We start from the raw sequence: 19,722 nt of genomic DNA, 5'->3' as shown, positions 1-19,722 counted from the left end.
AGAACAGACCCTTCTCACTTCTAAGCTGCTTAAAAAATATTTGCTGAATTAGTTAACATTAATCAAAATTTAATGTCAAAGATGTGGATGCCAAATAATGATATTTTATGTTTTCAAAAGTATAGATTCCCTGTGGGGATGTACACTGATTGAACCTAAATTTTCCCATTTCTAACCCCATTTTGGCCTCAATGTTTAGAAAATATACATTCCAGCTTGTATTTGCAATAATCCTATGACATCTTGGCATCTGAATTTGCTGTTGAGAATATACAGCATATGCTGTGAATTTCTGAAGTGGATGCCAGCACAGCTGGTTCTGATCTGAATACAAACACATCAAACAATTTGGTTGGCACTGAAGCGTGATGACAGGTGACAATCCTTGGCAAGGGACAGGTTACATATGGGCCAATTAAGAATCTGTACTTTCTCCTGGCACCTGAGTTCAGAAATAGACCATTCATTGAAGATGATCCTAAATTTGAAGTCTTGTGGTTGTCATTATGGTTCTTTTTTTTTTAAGATATTATTTTATCTGCTAGTGTGATGGGTTGAATTGTGGCCCTCCCCCCAAATTCATATGTTGGATTTGCCCAGTACCTCAGAATGTGACGCTATTTGGAAATAGGGTCTTTAGAGAAGTAATCAAGTTAAAGTAGTATCATTTGAGTGGGCTCTAATCCAATATGACTGGTGTCCTTAGAAAAAGGGAAATTTGGACACAGACACATATAGAGGTAAAGAGATACAGGCAGAAGACGGCCAGCTATAAGCCAAGGAGAGAGGTCTGGAATAGATCCTTCTTTCATGGCCCACAGAGGGAAATAACCCTGACCACTTGATTTTGGACTTCTGTCCTCTAGAACTAGGAGACAATAAACGTCGATGTCTAAACCCCCAGTCTGTGGTACCTTGTTAGAGCAGCCCTAGGAAACAGATACAGTTTGGATTAGGTAATGATGCTCTTTGCTGAAGCTAAATCTTAATTTATAACCCGACCCATTTTTTTCCACTTAGGCAAATAGTCCAGTGAGACCTACAACTTCAGCTTGTTCAGTGGAAGGGATTTCTTGTCTATACAAGTTCAGTTTCAAAATAGCTACTGCCCAAAAGATAACTTTATAAGAGCAAGATCATCAGCAGTATCTCACCTGGATTTGCAAGGCGGCTGCTTGTGGGTCCAAGAATCTGATAAGGATCTATAGCAAAAAGAAAAGAAGTCAGATCCCAAAGACATAGTTGTGAGCAGGTAGGATTTAGCTCCAGGAATAATGCTGACCCACTGGTGTTTCCAGATTTCAGAGTTGAAAATGTCCCCCACGCCAAAGTCCCCCAGCACCACTTCCTGTATCAGAAAAGATGTCACATGGGCCTGAGTGATGCTTCTTAGTAAAGGTCTCCTAGCTGGTGGCCGAGCTCAGATTTGGCCCAGGGTTCCCAACACCTAGCCCAGCGCCCTCTCCATCCCAGGATTTACACAGGGCAGATGTATTCTGCCCAGGGCCGTGTGGGCTGTGATGCTCAGCACACTGGCGACAGCATCCTGCCACTGTGTTTCCGCACTGGACTTGGCACACACGCTGATGTTGCTGTATGTGACCTGGAAGGTGAAAATCAAAGACTTGCTAGGCCGCAAAGAAGCTGCCTGTGGGCACGCAGCATGTTTTCTCCATATTTATTGCATGGGTTTTGGAAATGTTTTAGCAAAATCTCAAGTCATTCCCAGTTGAGTAGACTGATAATTTAGTCCCTGGTTTACATACAGAGCAGTCCTAAAGAAGACGAAGGAACATTAGCTTAACTTAGAAAGTGACACATTTTAGAAAGATGCTGCTAAACCTGTTTCTTCTTTTATGGCCACCAAGATGCTCTGTGAAACATACCTAGCTGAGGACGCTGGTCTTCAGTTTTGGGCACTGTGGAAGGAGATGGCTGAGCAGCTGAAAATCCAAAAAACAAAGAGACAATTAGTTATAACTTGTATTTGCTACCGGACCTTGATGCTGTTGTATCATCATTCCATCATTTACCTTAGTTATTAACATAATAGCCTTACTCTTATAATAAGAAACATGGTAAGAAAAAAATTTCCTTTCTAATGAAACCGAATGTAAATGTGGTAGCAAAACGAGGGCACTTTTTAAAAATTTATTATTATTTTAAAAATACTTATTTTTAAATAAGTATTTATTTTTAAATATACTTATTTTAAAAATTTATTTTTACCCCACTTTTTGCAAAACTAAAAAAAATTTGAGATGGTTTACAAAACAGATTAAAATGAATCAACTCTAAAATAAAAAGATAAAGGGGAACCACCAGGAAAATATAAAGTAAGGAATACTATAAACATGGCCAAGATTAGGAAATCACCCAGTATTTAATCTGTACTCAAGCATCCTATGAGACATGCATTTGTCCAGAAATGCATTACATCATTCATTACATCATTCATTTCTTCTTGTTATAGAAATAGGTATAATGCCAATAGAGAAAGAATCATTGCATTTAAAGATCAGTTGCGCTTTGTTGCCAAAGGGACAAATGTATGTTGAAAAAGCATAGTTTGGCTACAGAAATTATCATTTACTGCATCAAGAGTTACCCACTGCCTTGTGATGTGAGGATTCAAGGCAGTGGGAACCAACACTGTACCTTTCGACTGGGGGGTGGGGTGGCCGTGACTGGTCCAGGCTGATCTCCTGGGTGGTTCGTAAGGTAAATCTGTAAAGATAAATAAATTGACTAAAAGATCAATGATGTAACTTGATAACAGATATTTTGTGTGCTTTTTTCTTGTTTTGTGTTTATTAGAATCAATATTGTGCAAGAAAACCCAGTTATCCAAAGTAATATTCAACCTGGATTCCACGAGATTTGGGTTTTATTTACAAATGGTAACTTTGTATCTTTTATTGATCTAACAGTTGCACCCATTAATCTGAAAACTCCCATGGATGGATTCTCTAGGAGCTGGCTGACTCTTCTAAGGTAATTTCCTGCAATCCTAGGTCAAGACCATATCAAAAGTTTCTTACAATCTAATTTGTCCTGCTTCCAGCTGGAATTGACATAAGTCCATCACGCCTTTATTATCTTCATGACCTGTCTGAAACACAGCCTACAACGTGGATGAATCAACCGATTTCCTACTTGAGGTCTGACACTAGATCCACCAAATGACGTTCACGTTCCTCCCTTTTCTTCTTCCTTGGAAACGAGCACTGCCTTCTCTTACTTGCCAGATGCCTCTCTCAGCCACCCCTCATTTTCCCTCATCCACTTATATTAAATCAGTCTTAAGGGTCTAGTTATTTTTCTTTTTTTATTAAAATTAATTTTTATTGGAGTATGGTTGCTTTACAATGTTGTGTTAGTCTCCACTGCACAACAGAATGAATCATCCATACGCATACAGATATCCCCTCCCTTTTGGACTTCCGTCCCATTTAGGTGGGTCTAGTTATTTTCCTACGCAAATGTCTACTCTTTCTCCTTCTCTAAATGAATTTAGAATTTCTCTAAAATGAACAGTAAGACTGAAATAGTACTGCCCCCGCAAAACATTGGCAATGGCTGTAGAGCTGAAGTATATGCCAATGATTTTTTTTGTATTTATAATGTATTGCTATTTGTCCCATAAAACTTCATCACACTTTGCATATGCAAATTTAATAATTATACTTCTGCATCCTCAGTGCAAGTTCTATTAATGATTATGACTCTATGTCATTTCAAGTTTCCTTTAAAAATATATTCCAGAAACGTTATTATGCATGCTCTTACTAACTGTGCCTACATAAAGCTGGGGAGTGGGGTGGCCAACTACACACAATTTTATTACAGAACCATTTCAAAACTACAACTTGGACTGACGGGTCTCGGTCCAATGCCATGTGTCATTCTGGGCCAGCTGAAAGCCATAGCCAGGCACTTCAGCAGGTGTTCTGCTGCCAGTCACCTGGAGATGACTATAAAATCTCACTTGGAGAGATTTTAAACTTTGTTTAAAATTGGCAGTTTGGTGGGTCAATCTTGAAAAAGCTTGTTGACTGTGTTGCAGAAGACATGTCTCTTCCTAGTTTCATATCCCAGAGAGAATAGCAATGAAATGCAACGTGAAATCCAACGCAGAATTGCCTTAATTTATTTGGTCTGTTTGGCTACAAGCATCTCGACTAGTGTGGTCCGTGAAATCCTACCCTCCAGAGCTTTGGTTGAATTCGATAATTTTTCTTTTGAAACTCTCCTATTGCTCACCACTCCCTCTCCACTGGCATTTCTGTATTTTTGGACTGTAAGCGTTTCCCACCCAATTCCTCAGATTCTCACTTTTCTGGTGTTGAGGTTACACGTGGGAATTAAATCTGCAGTCGCTATCAATTTACAACTAAATTTCAACTTAAGTCGCTGGGAGCATTTGCACACAGATTCTCATCTAGTTGCATTTTGTCTAGAAAATGGTTAGGCAGAGTTTCAATTTGAGAATTGTCTCAAAGAAAAATCTACTAGCAGGGCAACTGTAACAGCATCTCCCCTACTTTAGGAGCAGACAGCCATATCAACATGGGGCTTCTGTCTACCAAATGAAAAAGCAAGAGAATCCAGAAATATGTTCTGGGTCCTTGTTTCTCCGCAGACCAGCTGTATAGGCAATGTCTGGGAGCTCGTTAGAAATGCAGAACCTCACTCTAGATCTATTGAATCAGAATCTGCATTTTACCAGATTCTGGTAAAAAATAAAATAAAACAGAACTACCATATGATCCTGCAATCACACTCCTGGGCATATATCTGAAGAAAACCATAATTAGAAAAGATACAGGCACCCCGCTGTTCATTGCAGCACTGTTTACAATAGCCAAGACAAGGAAGCAACCTAAATGTCCATCAACAGAGGGATGGATAAAGAAGATGTGGTACATATACACAATGGGATATTACTCAGACATAAAAAAGAATGAAATAATGCCATTTGCAGCAACATGGATGGACCTGGAGATTATCATACGAAGTGAAGTAAGTCAGACAGAGAAAGACAAATATCATATGATATCACTTATATGTGGGATCTAAAAAAAAAACCAATACAAATGAGCTTATATACAAAACAGAAAACAAAAAAATGATACAAATGAGCTTATATGTAAAACAGACACAGAAAACAAACTTATGGTTACTAAAGGGGGGGAGGGATAAATTAGGAGTTTGGGATTAACATATACTCACTACTATAAATAAAATAGATAACCAACAAGGACCTACTGTATAGCACGGGGAACTATACTCAATATTTTGTAATAACCTATAAGAGTAAAGAATCTGAAAAAGAAAAAATCATATATATATATATACACAGTTTTATATGTATATATAAAACGGAATCATTTTGCTGTACATCTGAAACTAACATGATATTGTAAAACAACTATACTTCAATTAAAAAAAAGAATCTGTATTTTAACAAGGTCCCATTTAACCTGGGTGTACACTGAAGTTTGAGAAAGCCTGTGCTAGACAATTTCCACTATCCTTTTCTAAAAATCTGTGTTCCTACAGATAAGGATTTCAGAAATGCTATCTGAGTGTGTTAATACGAATAAATGTGTGGAAAGAGTTCTAGATTGAATACTTTTACCTGAAATATTAGAAATGGAATTAATAGCAAGTGTCAGTAGTTAGTCTGCTACTACTTTAAACATAAAGAGATTGCCCATGAAATGTGACTGGAAGAAGTTAAACAGCAAACTACTAATAGGAAAATATTTTGAAACTCTTAATTCATAAAGTCCTTCTTAGAGTGTGTAACCGTGTCTCATCCTCCCTTGAAAATCAGTCAGGACCTAAACAACTCCAAGTCTGATTTTTTGCCAAGAACTGGAGATGTTTATATGAACAATGATTAATGTGTTCATGAACATATTGCCATGGAAGATAAGTGGCTTTTGTTTTTGTTCATGAAATTCTGCTCCAGTGTTCTCTTATCAGCTACAGATCACATGCCATGGGCACCAAGCCCCCCTCCTGTGGGATGTGACATTGGGGAGTGTTGAACTAAGACTTGCTGAGATGGGAGACAATCATCTCAGTGACCTTGTCAGCAGCTACAACACCTCAAAGCAGAGCCAGTTTTGAGCAGTTCTGCTTTTTGGCTCCTTGAAAAATTATTGCTCTGTGTACATTTGCTATTTGCCTCTTATGGAGAGTAGATCATAAGACTTCTAGTAAGAACACAGTATACATTTCATTTTTGGTGGTCATTTCAATCCACTCTCCATTTCTCTTCAACTTTAATCTTCAAGGTCATTAACTCATACACTTGGCAGAAGGTCCTGTGTCAGGGACAGCTGCTTTCTGGCATGGGTTCTGCTATTGTTTTTCTGTAACAGACTGTGTTTTAAAACTGAAATTTATAAAAGCCATTTCACAGGCAGCTGAGGGTTACCAAAGAAGTATGCTATATGCCATGATCTAGACCAAAAACCATGAAAACTACAAATAGGGAGTTTGACTGGTGTTGGCCCCCTCCACCCCAGCACCTTTGTTTATTTCCTGGGAGTCAAGATCAGTTCCTGATTCTGAATGAGACTCCTTCCCCCAACCACTCCCTTCCCTAGACATCAATGATGTAAGCAAGCATCCTTGCTGCCCTTCGTGCAGGATTAAGTTCACCAAGTTTTACACTCTCCTTTCATCAAGATTACTGAAGAACAGCCCACTAGCCCTCTTAACATCTACCCACCACTTTATTTTTTTAAAGGACCAGAACTTGGATCATGGGAGAGCTTATCCTCATTGTGGGGATCCATGCCACATTTACAAAGTAACTCTGGAGGTCCCTGGTTGCACTGGATGGGAAAGGTTGAATTTTGCCAGCTCTCAATGAACTTAGATGCTAGTGGCAAAGACAAAGACCGAGAGCTATTGGCCTAAACCAATCTATCAACCCCTATTTAATGCAAGGAATTTTCAGGGTCAAAGCCGACTAACATGATTAAATCACTCTCTCTTGTCTTCCTCTAGCTCTCCCTAGGGTCTTCTAAACTCCTCTGTCAAAGACATGGAGATCTGGGGGCATTGTGCCTTCCCTTTTCAACTAGGCGTACAGATGTACAGATCTGTGGTTAGAGTATAGTTAGGGCAAAGCCAAGAATGCATTTTCAGCCATTTGCTGTGATACAGGCTTTACTTAACTGAGGACACAGTGCATTGGCTGCGTCATCTTGCTATGACTGGAGATGCTGAATGGCACTGAGCTGCAAACTCCAAATGAGGAATCATTGCAGATTCCGAGAAACGCTTGAGGAGAGCCAGCTGAAAAGGGAAAGTCGAGGCTGCACTTGCTGACCCAAGTCTCCAGTCTCCTTCGATAAAATCCTAGATGCGTATCATGGTGTGTGGATTACCATGGTGACGGAGGAGGGGAGGGTGGGGTTACAGATCGTCCTGGGCACACACCAGAGCTTTCACATACACTGCTCCTAGGACGCCAGGCAGGGTTCACATCATGAGGTCAAAAACCAGCTTGCAAGTTTCTCTGAGTCAGACCTGTCTCTGTTTATGCCACTTGAGGCCTCAAGGGGCTGTGGCCCCAAAAAAGCATATGTTCAGCAAAGAAGGAGGGTGTTTACAGGGGAGATGGGGAAAGGGCTTCTGGTCATAATAACTGACTACCCAAGAAACACATGCGACACCATGAAATTCGATCATAAAAAAAGAACGTAAATGGATCTGCCTATGTGCTAGCACTTTCTAAGAGGAGAGGAGAGACTCATCTAAATGCTAATTCAACAAAGGGATCATGAAAGAGGGTGCATTTTGAATCAGGAAAATCTGGATAAAATTAATAGGAACAAGCACAGGCAGAGAGGGGATTGAGGCATGAACAAAAGAGTATATTGTCCATCATGTGTTATCCTGTAAGGTCACTGAACAGTCCCGGACAATTGTGGGGGGGAACTGAAATGACCCAGTAATTGGACAGGGCAGGCAGTAAGGGGACTCTGGAATAAATGATCTTTTTGGGAAGCTGGGCCATGACAAGAAGAAAAGGTAGACGGGGGTGGTTACTTGAGGAGGAAGGAAAGGAAGGAAGTGGGGAGGGGACACTGGGAAGTTGGACTCAGCAGGATGACACAGGTGGGAGGAAGGAGTCCTCTGTCTCCATGGATGTGGGATTAGAGAAATGGATGGACACAGCAAACCAAGAGTGCAGGGGAACGGGAACTCGGGTCTCTGTCCCCAAGGACCCAAGGACCTCTCCCAAGGAAAGTGAGCAACCAGCTCTTTCGAAAGCAGTCAGATACCCACCAACCAAAGGGATACGGTCAGATTCCGAGTGACCCCCTCCCCCAATGATGTGCAACACCCATCCCCCCTGACCCATCACAAACTTCTCCAACTGCACCGTTATAAGCTTTCACACTAACAAGACCGTTCCTGCAAGGTTGATCACTGGTCCACCCAAGATATACAAACAAGTCTATTCTCCAAGTTTGAATCCCTCAGTCTGGATGACAGAAAACCGCTCTCTGGCTCATTCACTCTGATTTTCAATTCTTTGTAGCTCAGACACTAATATTTGTATCTCCTTTCAGAATCACAGCAGCAATCACCAAAACACGTATTTTGGTACAAATCAAGTTTCTTCCAAGTCACACTCGAATGACAGACCCAAGAAAAGAGCATCATCAGGGCTTTGCTAGGTGAATTAGTGTTTGCCACCCTTGTCTCCCCCTGGGCTGAAGCACAGAGGGGTGTCCCAGCCAGAGTCCTCCAGGCCACTCTCCTCTCTGACACCTGGATGCGCCGTATCTTCCAAATCCACCATATCCTCAAATAGGGAGCAAAGGAGCTCCAGGACCCATTGTTCCGTCTATGAAGCAACAGGCAGCTGACTGGCTGCTCCGACCATCGTGTTGAACGAACTCATGCGGCCACACAGCCCTGACACCAGCTCACAATCCCTGGCTTTTGCAACTCAGAGGCATCCATGAAATTGCTTCAAATAAACAAACAAATAAGCAACCCATGGCCAAATGTTTCACAGATAGCTTTGACTTTTGTGAGTACGTATGGAAACTTCTTTCAAACACAAAATCATTGTGATTTTCCTACACTTCCCATGTCCTCCCAAGGGACCATTTACTGGCAGTAAACTCAGGAATGTCTAGAGCTAGCGTGACACATGTACTTTCATTGTCCTTTCTCAGTACACATGGCAGGTTTCTTTAGGGTCAACCTAGTTCACTCCAGACCCTGGGTCTTGTCCACGATCAAATGGCCTGTGTCAGAGGTAACTAAGCACTATTGCCAAGCCTTTCCACTATGCTTCCCAGGAGGAACTTTATGAGGTTAGGGGACAGAAAATCGCCAGCCTGAAGTCACAGTACCAGGGCTGTGTCGGGGCGAGAAAAACTCCCAGAAGCATCTTCACCCGGGCTATTGAGCTCACTGCCCCCCACCCCGTCTTTTTCACTGGGAAGAAACAGCAGCGCCAAGCTTAGTGCCTGGGACCAGTTCAAACTAGGACTTGGGCAGCCTGGACACGTGACAGACGTCCAAGAGCAACAGCTTGGGTCTAAGAAGACATGACTTCTAGATCCACGAGTGAATAGGGAAAAGCCATCCCACAGCCCTAATCACGATTCCTCAGCTGTGAGGCTGGCATGTGTCATCCAGCTCATGGGGTTGTACATCCCAGCGAGGGGACAGATGTTTGAGCCATGCTTGCCCAATGTCACCCTCTCCTTCTCCACCTGGCAACACCTAATCCTCCTCTGGCATACGGTCCTTCCTCTGCAATGCTTCCTTCCCCCTTTCATGGAGGGATGAATTCCTTTCCCTTCCTGTTCCCACAGCCTCTGTCGTTAGAGGTGTTGCCTCTACTATAAAATCAGTGCTTTAGGTTAAACATCCATATCTGTCTCTCCGGCTCTAGGTACCTAGCCCGTAAGGTTAAACGTATATGTGTGTGAGTCTGTTTCTGGCTCTAGGTGGCTTTACATCTAGAAACATCTAGAGCTTTAGGCTGTGTGCCTGTGGGCTTGTTCTCTGCTGCACCCCTGTGGCTGGCACTCAGGAGGCTCCACGGACAATGGTGGAATGAACAGGCCAGCTTTCTGAAGACAGGAAGCTTTCTAAAGTCTGGTTCATCTTTAGATTCCCAGAATCTAACATCGTGCTTGGCACTAACAGACACTTGATAAACAGTGATTCTTTTCGTGAATGACGCGTAAATTAATAACCTAATTAAATCATCGGGAAAGACAGAAAGTAAGACTCAGGTGTACATATGATTGATTACATGCTTCTGCTCTGAAAGACTGGCTCTCGTGACAGCTGGGAACCAGCCGCTCGTGTTAGGGGAATGCCTCCTGCTCTGTGCTGTGCCTTGAGGACGGATAGATTACACTTATGTCCTTCTGTAAACTCGAAACCGGATGGATTCCTTATCGCCAGGCATCCAGGATGCCTTCCTGGCCCATCTGTCTTCGAGAGCAGCTAGTGAAGGGGCTGACCTGCTCATAATCCCGCAGTTCGGGGACTGTTTGCGTGATCTCTGGATGGAACGGTCTGATTCTAGGCGCCAGATCCACAGAGGCAGAATAAGACCGTTTAGAGGGTCCGATTCAAGATCAGCTGTCTTTGTGTCTCGTGACGTAGGTCACGGATCTCACAGGACATCCTGGGATGTCTCTCAATAAAGAGATTACACAGGGGTGTTTTCGTACCTGGCCTAGTTGTAATTCTTTGCGTAGCTTCAGGATATACTGAAGTATTTGGGAAAATAAAAGCTGCACCCCCTGCAGACAAAAGGAAAGACAAAACATGTGAAGGTCTTTTGCTGTGGTTGTTGATCTGATCTCAGCAACAGCGCCTAATCTACTTTGCCCCGTGACAACCAAGGGAGGTGGCCTCCTAGAACCTGCCACGCCAGACTTCGGGAGAAGGGACTAGCACACAGGTCAGAAACAGATGCTGAAGATGGAAGAGATGTGACTCTCTCTGTACCCCACTCGGCATAAGGCGTCTTGTGTTTTGATTTAACAGCTTCCTCCTGAAGCCCATCCGTGGGTCTGCCCATCCCCCTGCAAGCTCATTTTATTAAAACAATTCTATGGTGGGTGTTTTAATTTTCAAATCGTATAAAACCCATAAAACATTTTACAGAGCCCTTGGAAAGTAGCACCAAAGAATGATAAATATTTTGCCAAAGAATATATGGATCTTTTTAAAAATTAATCCGTGTCTCTGTTCAGATGCACATTTTCCCTTTCTCTCTCTCAATCAATTCTCAAATTGTTAGCGGAAGTAATCCTCTTTTCACAGGTCAGTCCATTTGGAATTTGTTGTCCTGCTTTTCAATTGCTTCTATGTTTAGCAATAGCAAAAATAATGAAGTCAGAGCTTTCCTGACACTTTCATCCTCTGCTAAACATTTTTTAAGTGACTAAGAAATTATCAGAAAGTGTGTGTATCTCCAAGGCGCTTCCTAAGGCAGGGGAATTACTTTGTCTAAGGTGCTTGCTATTTCTGGCCACAAGGTCATTAATAGGCTGATTGTGTAACCTACATTGAAAAAGTGTATTATTGACTCAAAGCCATTTTTTTGAAAATTTCAGATTAAAAGCACAACATTCTGGCTACTGGAGATCAACTAGCAATCCCTTTATAATACTCAAGCCTGGACGCACTCACATCATACATTTAAAAATAACATGGCAAGTATCTGGAAAATGGCTGTATTCCTATGTGAGGGCTGCTCATGAACTGGCTGGCTTGCCTATGAGGGGTTACTTAAGTCTTTCCAACACTAGATGGTTTTCTCCCTAGCCTGGTGGTGGCAGAGGGTCCCTGCAGGCTGATAACAGTGGGGTGAGCAGCCTGCGGCCATGCTTCTGTAAGTGTCTCCATCACCAGGGAGGAAATGGGTGTGACCAGGGCCACATTCATCCACAGAAAGCCCAGCCTCTACTCTCAGCCTTTACTAGGAGGGGAGGGAGCAGGGTTAGCCAGGAAGAAGCATCACGTTAAAACGCTATCAGGCTCAGGCAAAAAAATAAAATAAAATAGATAAATAAATAAAATGTAGAATCAATGGTTAGACATAGAATAGCAGGTATTTAGTTAGTCACTAAGTTCAAATCTTCCCAAGTCATAACACAGTTTCCCTTACAACAAAAGCTCCCCCAAAGTAATCAACATTCCCTCCTACTGCATTTTTGCAAATGTACGAAGACTGTGCAAGAAGATTCAAGTCAAGTTGAATGGCCTAAAACTTTACCAAAAAGGGAAAAGTAAAACCCCTGCTTGTCCTAGTAAACATTCCTTTAAGAATAAAAATTTTAAAAGGAAAAAAAGAAAAAAGGAGCATGCTAAGGGCCCCTTCACACGGAACATGCTTTTAGTTTCTACAGTCAGCACAGGGTATACTTGAGGACTAACAACAGCAGACTGTGACCCAGCCAATGTGAGCTGAGGCTATGGCTGAAGGCTGATTCTGCACATCTCCTGGTTGAAAGAAATCCTTTGACTGGCAAGGGAAGCAGGGGAGTGTTCAGAGACCAAAGAGTGCCTCCTGCCTTGAGGCTGTGGTACCACCAACACAGAGCCTCAACCTACCAGGGACCCCTCAACCATCCACCTCGGACTTCCGCCTTCCTGATGCACTGACTGTCCCACGTTCTACCTGTAAAGCATGCAACCTGTAAACAAAACCCTACACTTGTCCTGGGGGGAAGGGGCAGGGCCAGCATTACCTGTGTTTCTAGCATGCATTAACCGTGGAGAGTTTTGTAAGGCTTTATCAACATCATCTGAAGTCAAATGTGGAAGAGGTGCTACAAAACAAAACAAAAAGCAACATCCAAATGAAAAAAAAGAGAGAGAGAATTACCTTCCTTGAAAAAAAAAAGAAAAAGAAGAAAAAGAAGGAAAACATTCACCCCACTCCCCACCCTGTTATCATGGGCTGCTTGGAAATCTCTCCATGGCCCTGCTACTGGTTAGCATGTTAAAACCTAGATGGGGATCCATACTGAGTTCAGGGAAGAAGTGGTTGGGATGCCAAGCAAAGCATTTACACCAAAGAGTTCACACCACCCACTGTTGCACTATCTCTACTATCTCCTTCTGATCATGCTTGACATTTGAAATATTAAAGCATGCAGCAGACTCTGTGGATTCATGCCTTTCATTGCCAAGACGCCATTCCCATTGTGACAGGCTAAGCCACGTCTCAAGATACCAAGTGAAAATGTTCCTCATTTTGTGTTCCAGTGGGATACGAAAGGGAGCTTGGTTTGGCTTTAGGGAAGATATACTCCACAATTCCCATCAAGTAGGAGCCTTTCCATAATGTTTCTATTTCTATTTGGGCATCATGGAGATGAAATAATGTGTGACCAGATAAAGCTCTGTTTCCCTTTGGCATGTGATCTTCCTGGTTGGGGGACCCTGGAGGAGGCAGCTGAATGCTAGTTGACTTTGCCGCTTCTCGTAAAAGCGCTGACTACTTCTCACTACGCAATCACCTAAGTCATCACTTATAAGCATTCTCTCAGATACTAGTGGGAATCGGGTTAGGGCAGCAAGATGCTATCGGCAACTGGGCTGAACCCTTGCATCTTACGTTAACAAGGACCTCTCGACAGTGCTCTCTGTGGGAGCAGGGACTGCCTTACTCTCTCTGAGGTAGTGGAGATGCGACAGAAGGATGTCAGCGTTGTAGCTCGGGGTGAGCCTCTGAAAGTCGTCTTTGGTCATCTTGCACAGCTCCTTCCCATCAATATTCTGGAACAATAAGATGTCGACGTCCGGAAGGCCATATTCTTTCACTGCCCACTCCAGCCACTGCCGGACATGGTCTGTACTCCATAGCATAGGATCTGAAAGGGGATGGAAGCATATTTGGTCAACTCCTGAAGACGAATTTCTGGGGTAGAGCCATATCCCAGGTGGGATCTCCCACCAGCCATAGCTTTCCAGAGCATCCCCTCCCTCTCTTGCAGAAGCACAGCCTCAAGCCAGGATCAGGGACCAGTCCGAGGAGAACGTCTGAGGAAGACCAACTGACTCACAGTCAGTGACCATTGTCTTTAAAGTGAATTGTTCTGGAAGTTTAGGATTATTCACACCACCTGCCCTTCTGTTGCTCATATAATCTAAAGTTTCCTGTAGGGATGGGATTTTCTTTTTATTAGTTTCTTTTAATTTTTATTTATTCATATAAAAATATGTGTATGTGTGAATATATATATATATGAATCACGCTGCTGTATACCTGAAACTAACACAACATTGTAAATCAACTATACTTCAATTTAAAAAAGAATGGGAAAAAATGAATAAGAATAAATGAAAACTTTCTTTCCTCAGAAAACTACTGGTATCTTTATATGAAATAAGAGCAACACATATCAGGAAGATGTTAATTACAGATTACCAAAAAAAAAAAAAAATCCCATACAGTATTTGTCTGAAATACTGAAAGATATTGACCACAGAATTGGAGATGATGTGTAGGTCAGCCAGAACCCTAGCACTTCCCAGGAGCTAGTGTTTGTAAGAGAGAGCCGTCAGTTACACGCTTTTCCTGCAGAGAACTTGGTTTTGCAACTAATTCACACCTGCAGGAGGCAAGCTGGCTGGGGGGCTTTCACATTCCACAGCTGGGGCGCAAACACCCCACAGGATGCAGGCAGTGTCATCACGCTTTGCAGCCACATATGGGAGGAGAACCCTGTATGACCAGGAGAGCAAGTCTCTGGGGAAAAGGAGCAGGTGATCCCCAACGGAAACACAAGTTGGGACCACCCCACACAAACAGCCTGGGTGGAGGGGTGCCCAGGGCGCCTCGCCAGCAGACGGGGCTCCTCCCTGGGGTCCCTGAGCACAGAAAGACACCTGGGCAAAGGAGTAGGAGCCCAGAGTCCTGATCCCAGGGTCTCTCAACGCTGCAGCCTCCAGAGGCTGCTTCTCCTTTCTGTGTCTGTTTCCAACGTGAAATGAAAGCCTTGGTCTGGGTCCTCTGGACAGGCTCGTAGAGGGCAGGTGTGCCACGATGCTCAGATCATCGTGAGTGAAAATATCTGCTGGGGGAATACATCGCCCTTTTGAATTGCTTTCTAGCTAATAGTTTTAGAAGCTTGTTTGGTCTTACTAATGTTTCAGGCTGCTCAAGAATGGGCATTCGATGTGCTGTTGGGATACATTTTCGGTTTCCAGAGTCAGTGGCAGTAACAGTGAGAAACAGCCAGACAGTCACAGTCACCAGAATTCTCCTCCCTTTCTCCCTCCCTCCCATCCTTCCTTCTTTCCTTTCTTTTTCTTTCTTACTCTCTTTCTGCCTCCCCCTCCCTCCCTTCTTTTGTCCATTCCCTACTTTTTCATATCTTTTTTAATAGAAAGGAATTCTTTCAACCCCAATAGAATCCATCCCTAACCCATTCCCCTCCTGGACACTCCAGGAGGAACCACTAACCTGAAATGATACATGCATCATCCCTATACATATCTGAATACTTTTACCATGTCCACTGTACATATATTGTTGTGTGCCTTTAAGCTAACATAAATGGTATCTGATTTGCTTTTGGCGTTCGGCACTGTATTTTCAAGATGTGTCCAAGCCAATCCATGGAGGTATATTTCATCATTTAATCCGCTCTCGGATATCCCCACCCCCCCACAAATATACCCCACTTACTTATCAGTGAAGACCCCTGTGTCTCCCTCCCCACCCACATGTGAAGCAATCTGCATTGGTCCACAGCCTGGGTTCCACATTAGAATCATGGGGAAATAAAAAACTACTGATGCCTGGTCTCACCCACAAAGATTCTGGGTTAATTCTGCTGGAGGGCAGCCCGGGCATCAGGGTTGTTAAAAGCTGTCCAGGTAATTCTAAAGTGGTTCAGACCATCCACCCTGGGGCTTCACTACTCAGACTGTGGTCGTGGGATCTAGCAGCCTTGGCATCCCCTGGGGCCTAATTAGAAATGCAGAATCCCAGGTGCTGCCACATGCCTGCCGAATCAGAGTCTATATTTTCATAGGATTCTCAGCTGATCTGTGTGCACATTAAGCTTGAGAAAGTGCTGGCCTAGGTGAGTACCTAGATGTAGAATTGCTGGTCATAGGGCCCATGTGTAGAAGCTATAAACTAAGAACTCTGGTTCTGCTACAAAGCGCAGAACATCTACAAAAGCTCAAATGGCAGTGTTGACAGAAAGCTGTGCATATTCCTTTGTAATCCAAACACATGGAAACATTTTGTTAGCCTGTGAAAACCGAATGTGTATTGGGAATGTTAACTCTGTCCAAGTCACTGAAGTTCAGATGGCTCTTTGCCATTGGGTCAGTGTTCTGCTTTCAGGGATAAAATGTTCTAAACTCCAGAATGTTTCCATAGAAAGTCCTTTTCTTTCCTTTTTCTCATGGTAGGTCATGACTCCTCATTATCCAGGAACAGATCATATATTGGTCTTAGGATGCCCTGAATTCAAGTCCTCTTTCCTTGGTTCTGTGCAGAGGACAGTTAAACGGCCCTCTCAGAGAGAAGACCCTCCCTTCCACAGGGGTCCCCAAGCCATTTCCTATAAATTCCACCACTAGGTATTAGCCAAACTCTTCTTTTAGTTTTGTTTTGCATTTAACAACCTGGAAGGACTATGTTTTGGTGTAACTACTTCCTAGAAATCAGTTCATTCTAGGAAGGCATTTTCTTCTCTTAATGGTAGAAACAGATATTCTAAAAATGATACATAAAGATCTTCCTGAAAGTTCCTGGGTTCATGTTAAAACGGTCAAATGACGTCTTAGGAAGATAGCCAAAAAAAGAAGTCCAATCTCTCCAGCATCCCTTGGTGTGCCTGTTAATTGGTTTCCCTTGCTAAGCCCAAGGTTGTAATGGCTCATTCAATTTTCATTTAAGGGAATCACATGCAAGACCCCAGAGACCAATTCCTCCTTGACCTGCCCTGTTATAATCCCTAAATTCTCACTTTGGATTGGTCAAATGGCCATTCTCTTGTACTGCTGGAGTGAGCTGTAAATTGCTACAACCTTTCCAATGAACAATTCGGCAATACATTTCAAATGCCTTTTAAAAAACTGTGTGTATAGTCTCTAAACTAAAAATTCCACTTCTAGAAATTTATCCTTAGGAAATCATAGAGGAAGTGCGCAATGATTTATTTTCAAGGATGTTCTTTGTAGTGTTGTTTATAATAGCAAAACACTGGAAACACCCTAAATGTCCCAGAGAAAGAGAACTAGTTAAGTTGTTGTACATTTAGGAACAGTCCTGTGATATTTAGAAACTAAAAATTACACTGCTGAATGTAGTTATTGATATGAAAACTGTTCAAAATAGATTAAATTTAAACGTTTGATACATTATGGTAGATTATGTTTTGCAAAGAAATATAAACATATCCATGGAAAGAATTTTGGAGAGATATGCAGTGAAATGGCAACTACTGTCTCTGAAACAAAGGCAGTAGAGATTTAAAAGTTTTCTTTTCACTAAACTTTATCTTCTCTCTTTCCTACAATACACATATAATACTTGGGTTAAAAAGTTATTTTTAAAAATGTATTCTCTATATTTCAAAATCAAAACAAGGTTTTATAAAGGATTATATATATATAATATATATATTTGTTAAACTGTTTTTATAAAACTTTCAAGAGTATAATATTTTAATGTCACTTTCTTATACAGTTTGTTAATGGAAATTGCTTCATTTGAAAAGAATAAAATTACACAAAGTCAGGTTACTCCTGTATCCTTTTGGAATTTGATCTCCATACCTCTGCCCTATACATTTATAAGCAAAGAATATTAAAAACAAAATATGGTCACTTGATAAGAGTAAATGAGATGTTCCTTTCCAACCTGTCCATAGGGCGCCATTACTCTGGACCTACTCTACAGGTGCAAAGAGAACAGTCTGCAAGGGGCAAGTCCAAACTCTTCAGCCTAAAGCACGTGACTCTTAGGTTTCGGGGCCCACCGTCTTAATAGGTATCATCCCCTGTCCTTCCCCAACCCCTTCATCCTACACACATCCAGTTGCCATCTCCTGAACCCACACCCCCTGCCTGCACCCACACACCACCCACTGCTTGAGGACTCGCCCCTGCTTGCATCCTCACCTACATTCACTACCCGCTTTGGGTGTCTGTCCTCCACGCTCTTGAGGTGTGAGCACTTATCGTGAATCTCTGGGCAGGGAACTGATAAAAAGACAGGAGGCCCTGTCCCTGCCCTGATGGCAGAGCCCACCCTGGGCTCCCCACAAACTCCCTGGGCCAGGCATGGATGGTGCCACTGTAGACAGTGTTGTTTAGGGTTCAGGTCAGTGTGTGGGGTCCCAGCTCACTCCTCAACTCCACAGAGCACCCAGTAGAAGCTTCCAGGTCTCCTCCATGGCCCATGACAGGTCAGCAAAGTTTTCTTGCTTCTGGCCCACCCACCATAACAGAAGGGAGCTCATGAGGTCCCACAAGATTCAAAACGCCTTCTCTCTTTCCTCAACCATGCATGTGAAGGAGAAAGGGGAGGGGGCAACAGGATGAGCTCCAACCAAGGGTCAACTTTGCCTCTGTTCAGGGGTGGCATCCCACACCCTCTGCCCCAGGTAGTGATGCAGCTCAGAACCTGCCACCTAACCTCACGACTAAGCCTGGATTTTTGTGGTTTTCTGCTCATTTTATTATTTTTTTTTAATTGCAGTATAGTTGATGTACAATGTTGTGTTAATCTCTGCTGTACAGCACAGTGACTCAGTTATACACACACACACATTCTTCTTCATGTTCTTTTCCATAGGGTTGATCACAGGATACTGAATACAGTTCCCTGTGCTCTACAGCAGGACCTTGTGGTTTATCTATTTTATATATACTAGTTTGCATCTGCTAATCCCAAACTCCCAATACTTCCTTCCCCTATCTCCCTCCCCCTTGGCAACCGCAAGTCTGTGCTCCATGTCTGTGAGTCTGTTTCTGTTTCGCAGATAAGTTCATTTGTGTCCTATTTTAGATCCCACATATAAGTGATATCATATGGTATTTGTCTTTCTCTTTCTGACTTACTTCACTTACTATGATAATCTCTAGTTGCATCCATGTTGCTGCAAATGGCATTATTTTGTTCTGAGTAGTATTCCATTGTATATATGTACCACATCTTCTTTATCCATTCATCTGTTGATGGACATTTATAAAACAATGTGTAGCCTCCAAGGACCCATAGGATAATGACTAAGCTGAATTTAACTGAGTTATTGAGCATTTACAATATACACAAGTACTTCAGGGATTCAGAATTGGCCAAGACAAAGATGCTGAGAATCTACCGAGGTAGGCAGCCATGAAGACAATCCACAAAGCAGAATGAAATCTGTGTTATCCAAGCAGGACGGGAGTACAGAGAAGCAGCAACTGATCCCAACAAGGAAAAAAGGGAAAGGCTTCACCAGAAGGGTTTGGCTTGAGCCTGCATTAACAAAAAGGATTTTGACAGAAGTAGGGTGACAAAAGCAGAGAAGACCTTTAGTTTAGGGGAACAGCTTGAGCCCAGCTTCACACCCACAGAGGCATGAAATACCTGATGGTTTTGAGGGACATGTGAGAAGTTTGGTGTGGCTGGAGTGGAGGGTTTAAGAGGGAGCACAGAGACATAGGAGGATGGAAATGAAAGTTGGAGAC

The 19,722-nt window shown here is 42.7% G+C and overlaps 1 protein-coding gene across 3 annotated transcripts in view; it reads right to left on the bottom strand.

The window, feature by feature from the left end:
* Window positions 1-19,722, bottom strand: part of ERG (ETS transcription factor ERG) — a 110,067-nt gene that overhangs the window by 8,084 nt on the left and 82,261 nt on the right. The window contains exons 4-9 of one of the 3 annotated variants that reach the window (XM_089910246.1): window positions 13,689-13,892; window positions 12,765-12,845; window positions 10,737-10,808; window positions 2,659-2,727; window positions 1,887-1,943; window positions 1,155-1,202 (exon numbers count right to left, since the gene is read on the bottom strand). In XM_089910246.1, coding sequence (XP_089766372.1) covers window positions 1,155-1,202; window positions 1,887-1,943; window positions 2,659-2,727; window positions 10,737-10,808; window positions 12,765-12,845; window positions 13,689-13,892 — 531 coding nt within the window. The remainder of the gene's footprint in view (window positions 1-1,154; window positions 1,203-1,886; window positions 1,944-2,658; window positions 2,728-10,736; window positions 10,809-12,764; window positions 12,846-13,688; window positions 13,893-19,722) is intronic. The other 2 variants (XM_089910247.1, XM_089910248.1) reach the window with 2 other exon arrangements.

The sequence above is a fragment of the Delphinapterus leucas genome, chromosome 4, assembly GCF_059928025.1.
Source record: "Delphinapterus leucas isolate spDelLeu-1000000601 "Yukka" chromosome 4, BTC_Dleu_Yukka2, whole genome shotgun sequence".
Lineage (NCBI taxonomy): Eukaryota > Metazoa > Chordata > Mammalia > Artiodactyla > Monodontidae > Delphinapterus > Delphinapterus leucas.
The sequence above is the reverse complement of the archived record's forward strand: the minus strand, read 5'-3'. Positions and strand labels throughout refer to the sequence as shown.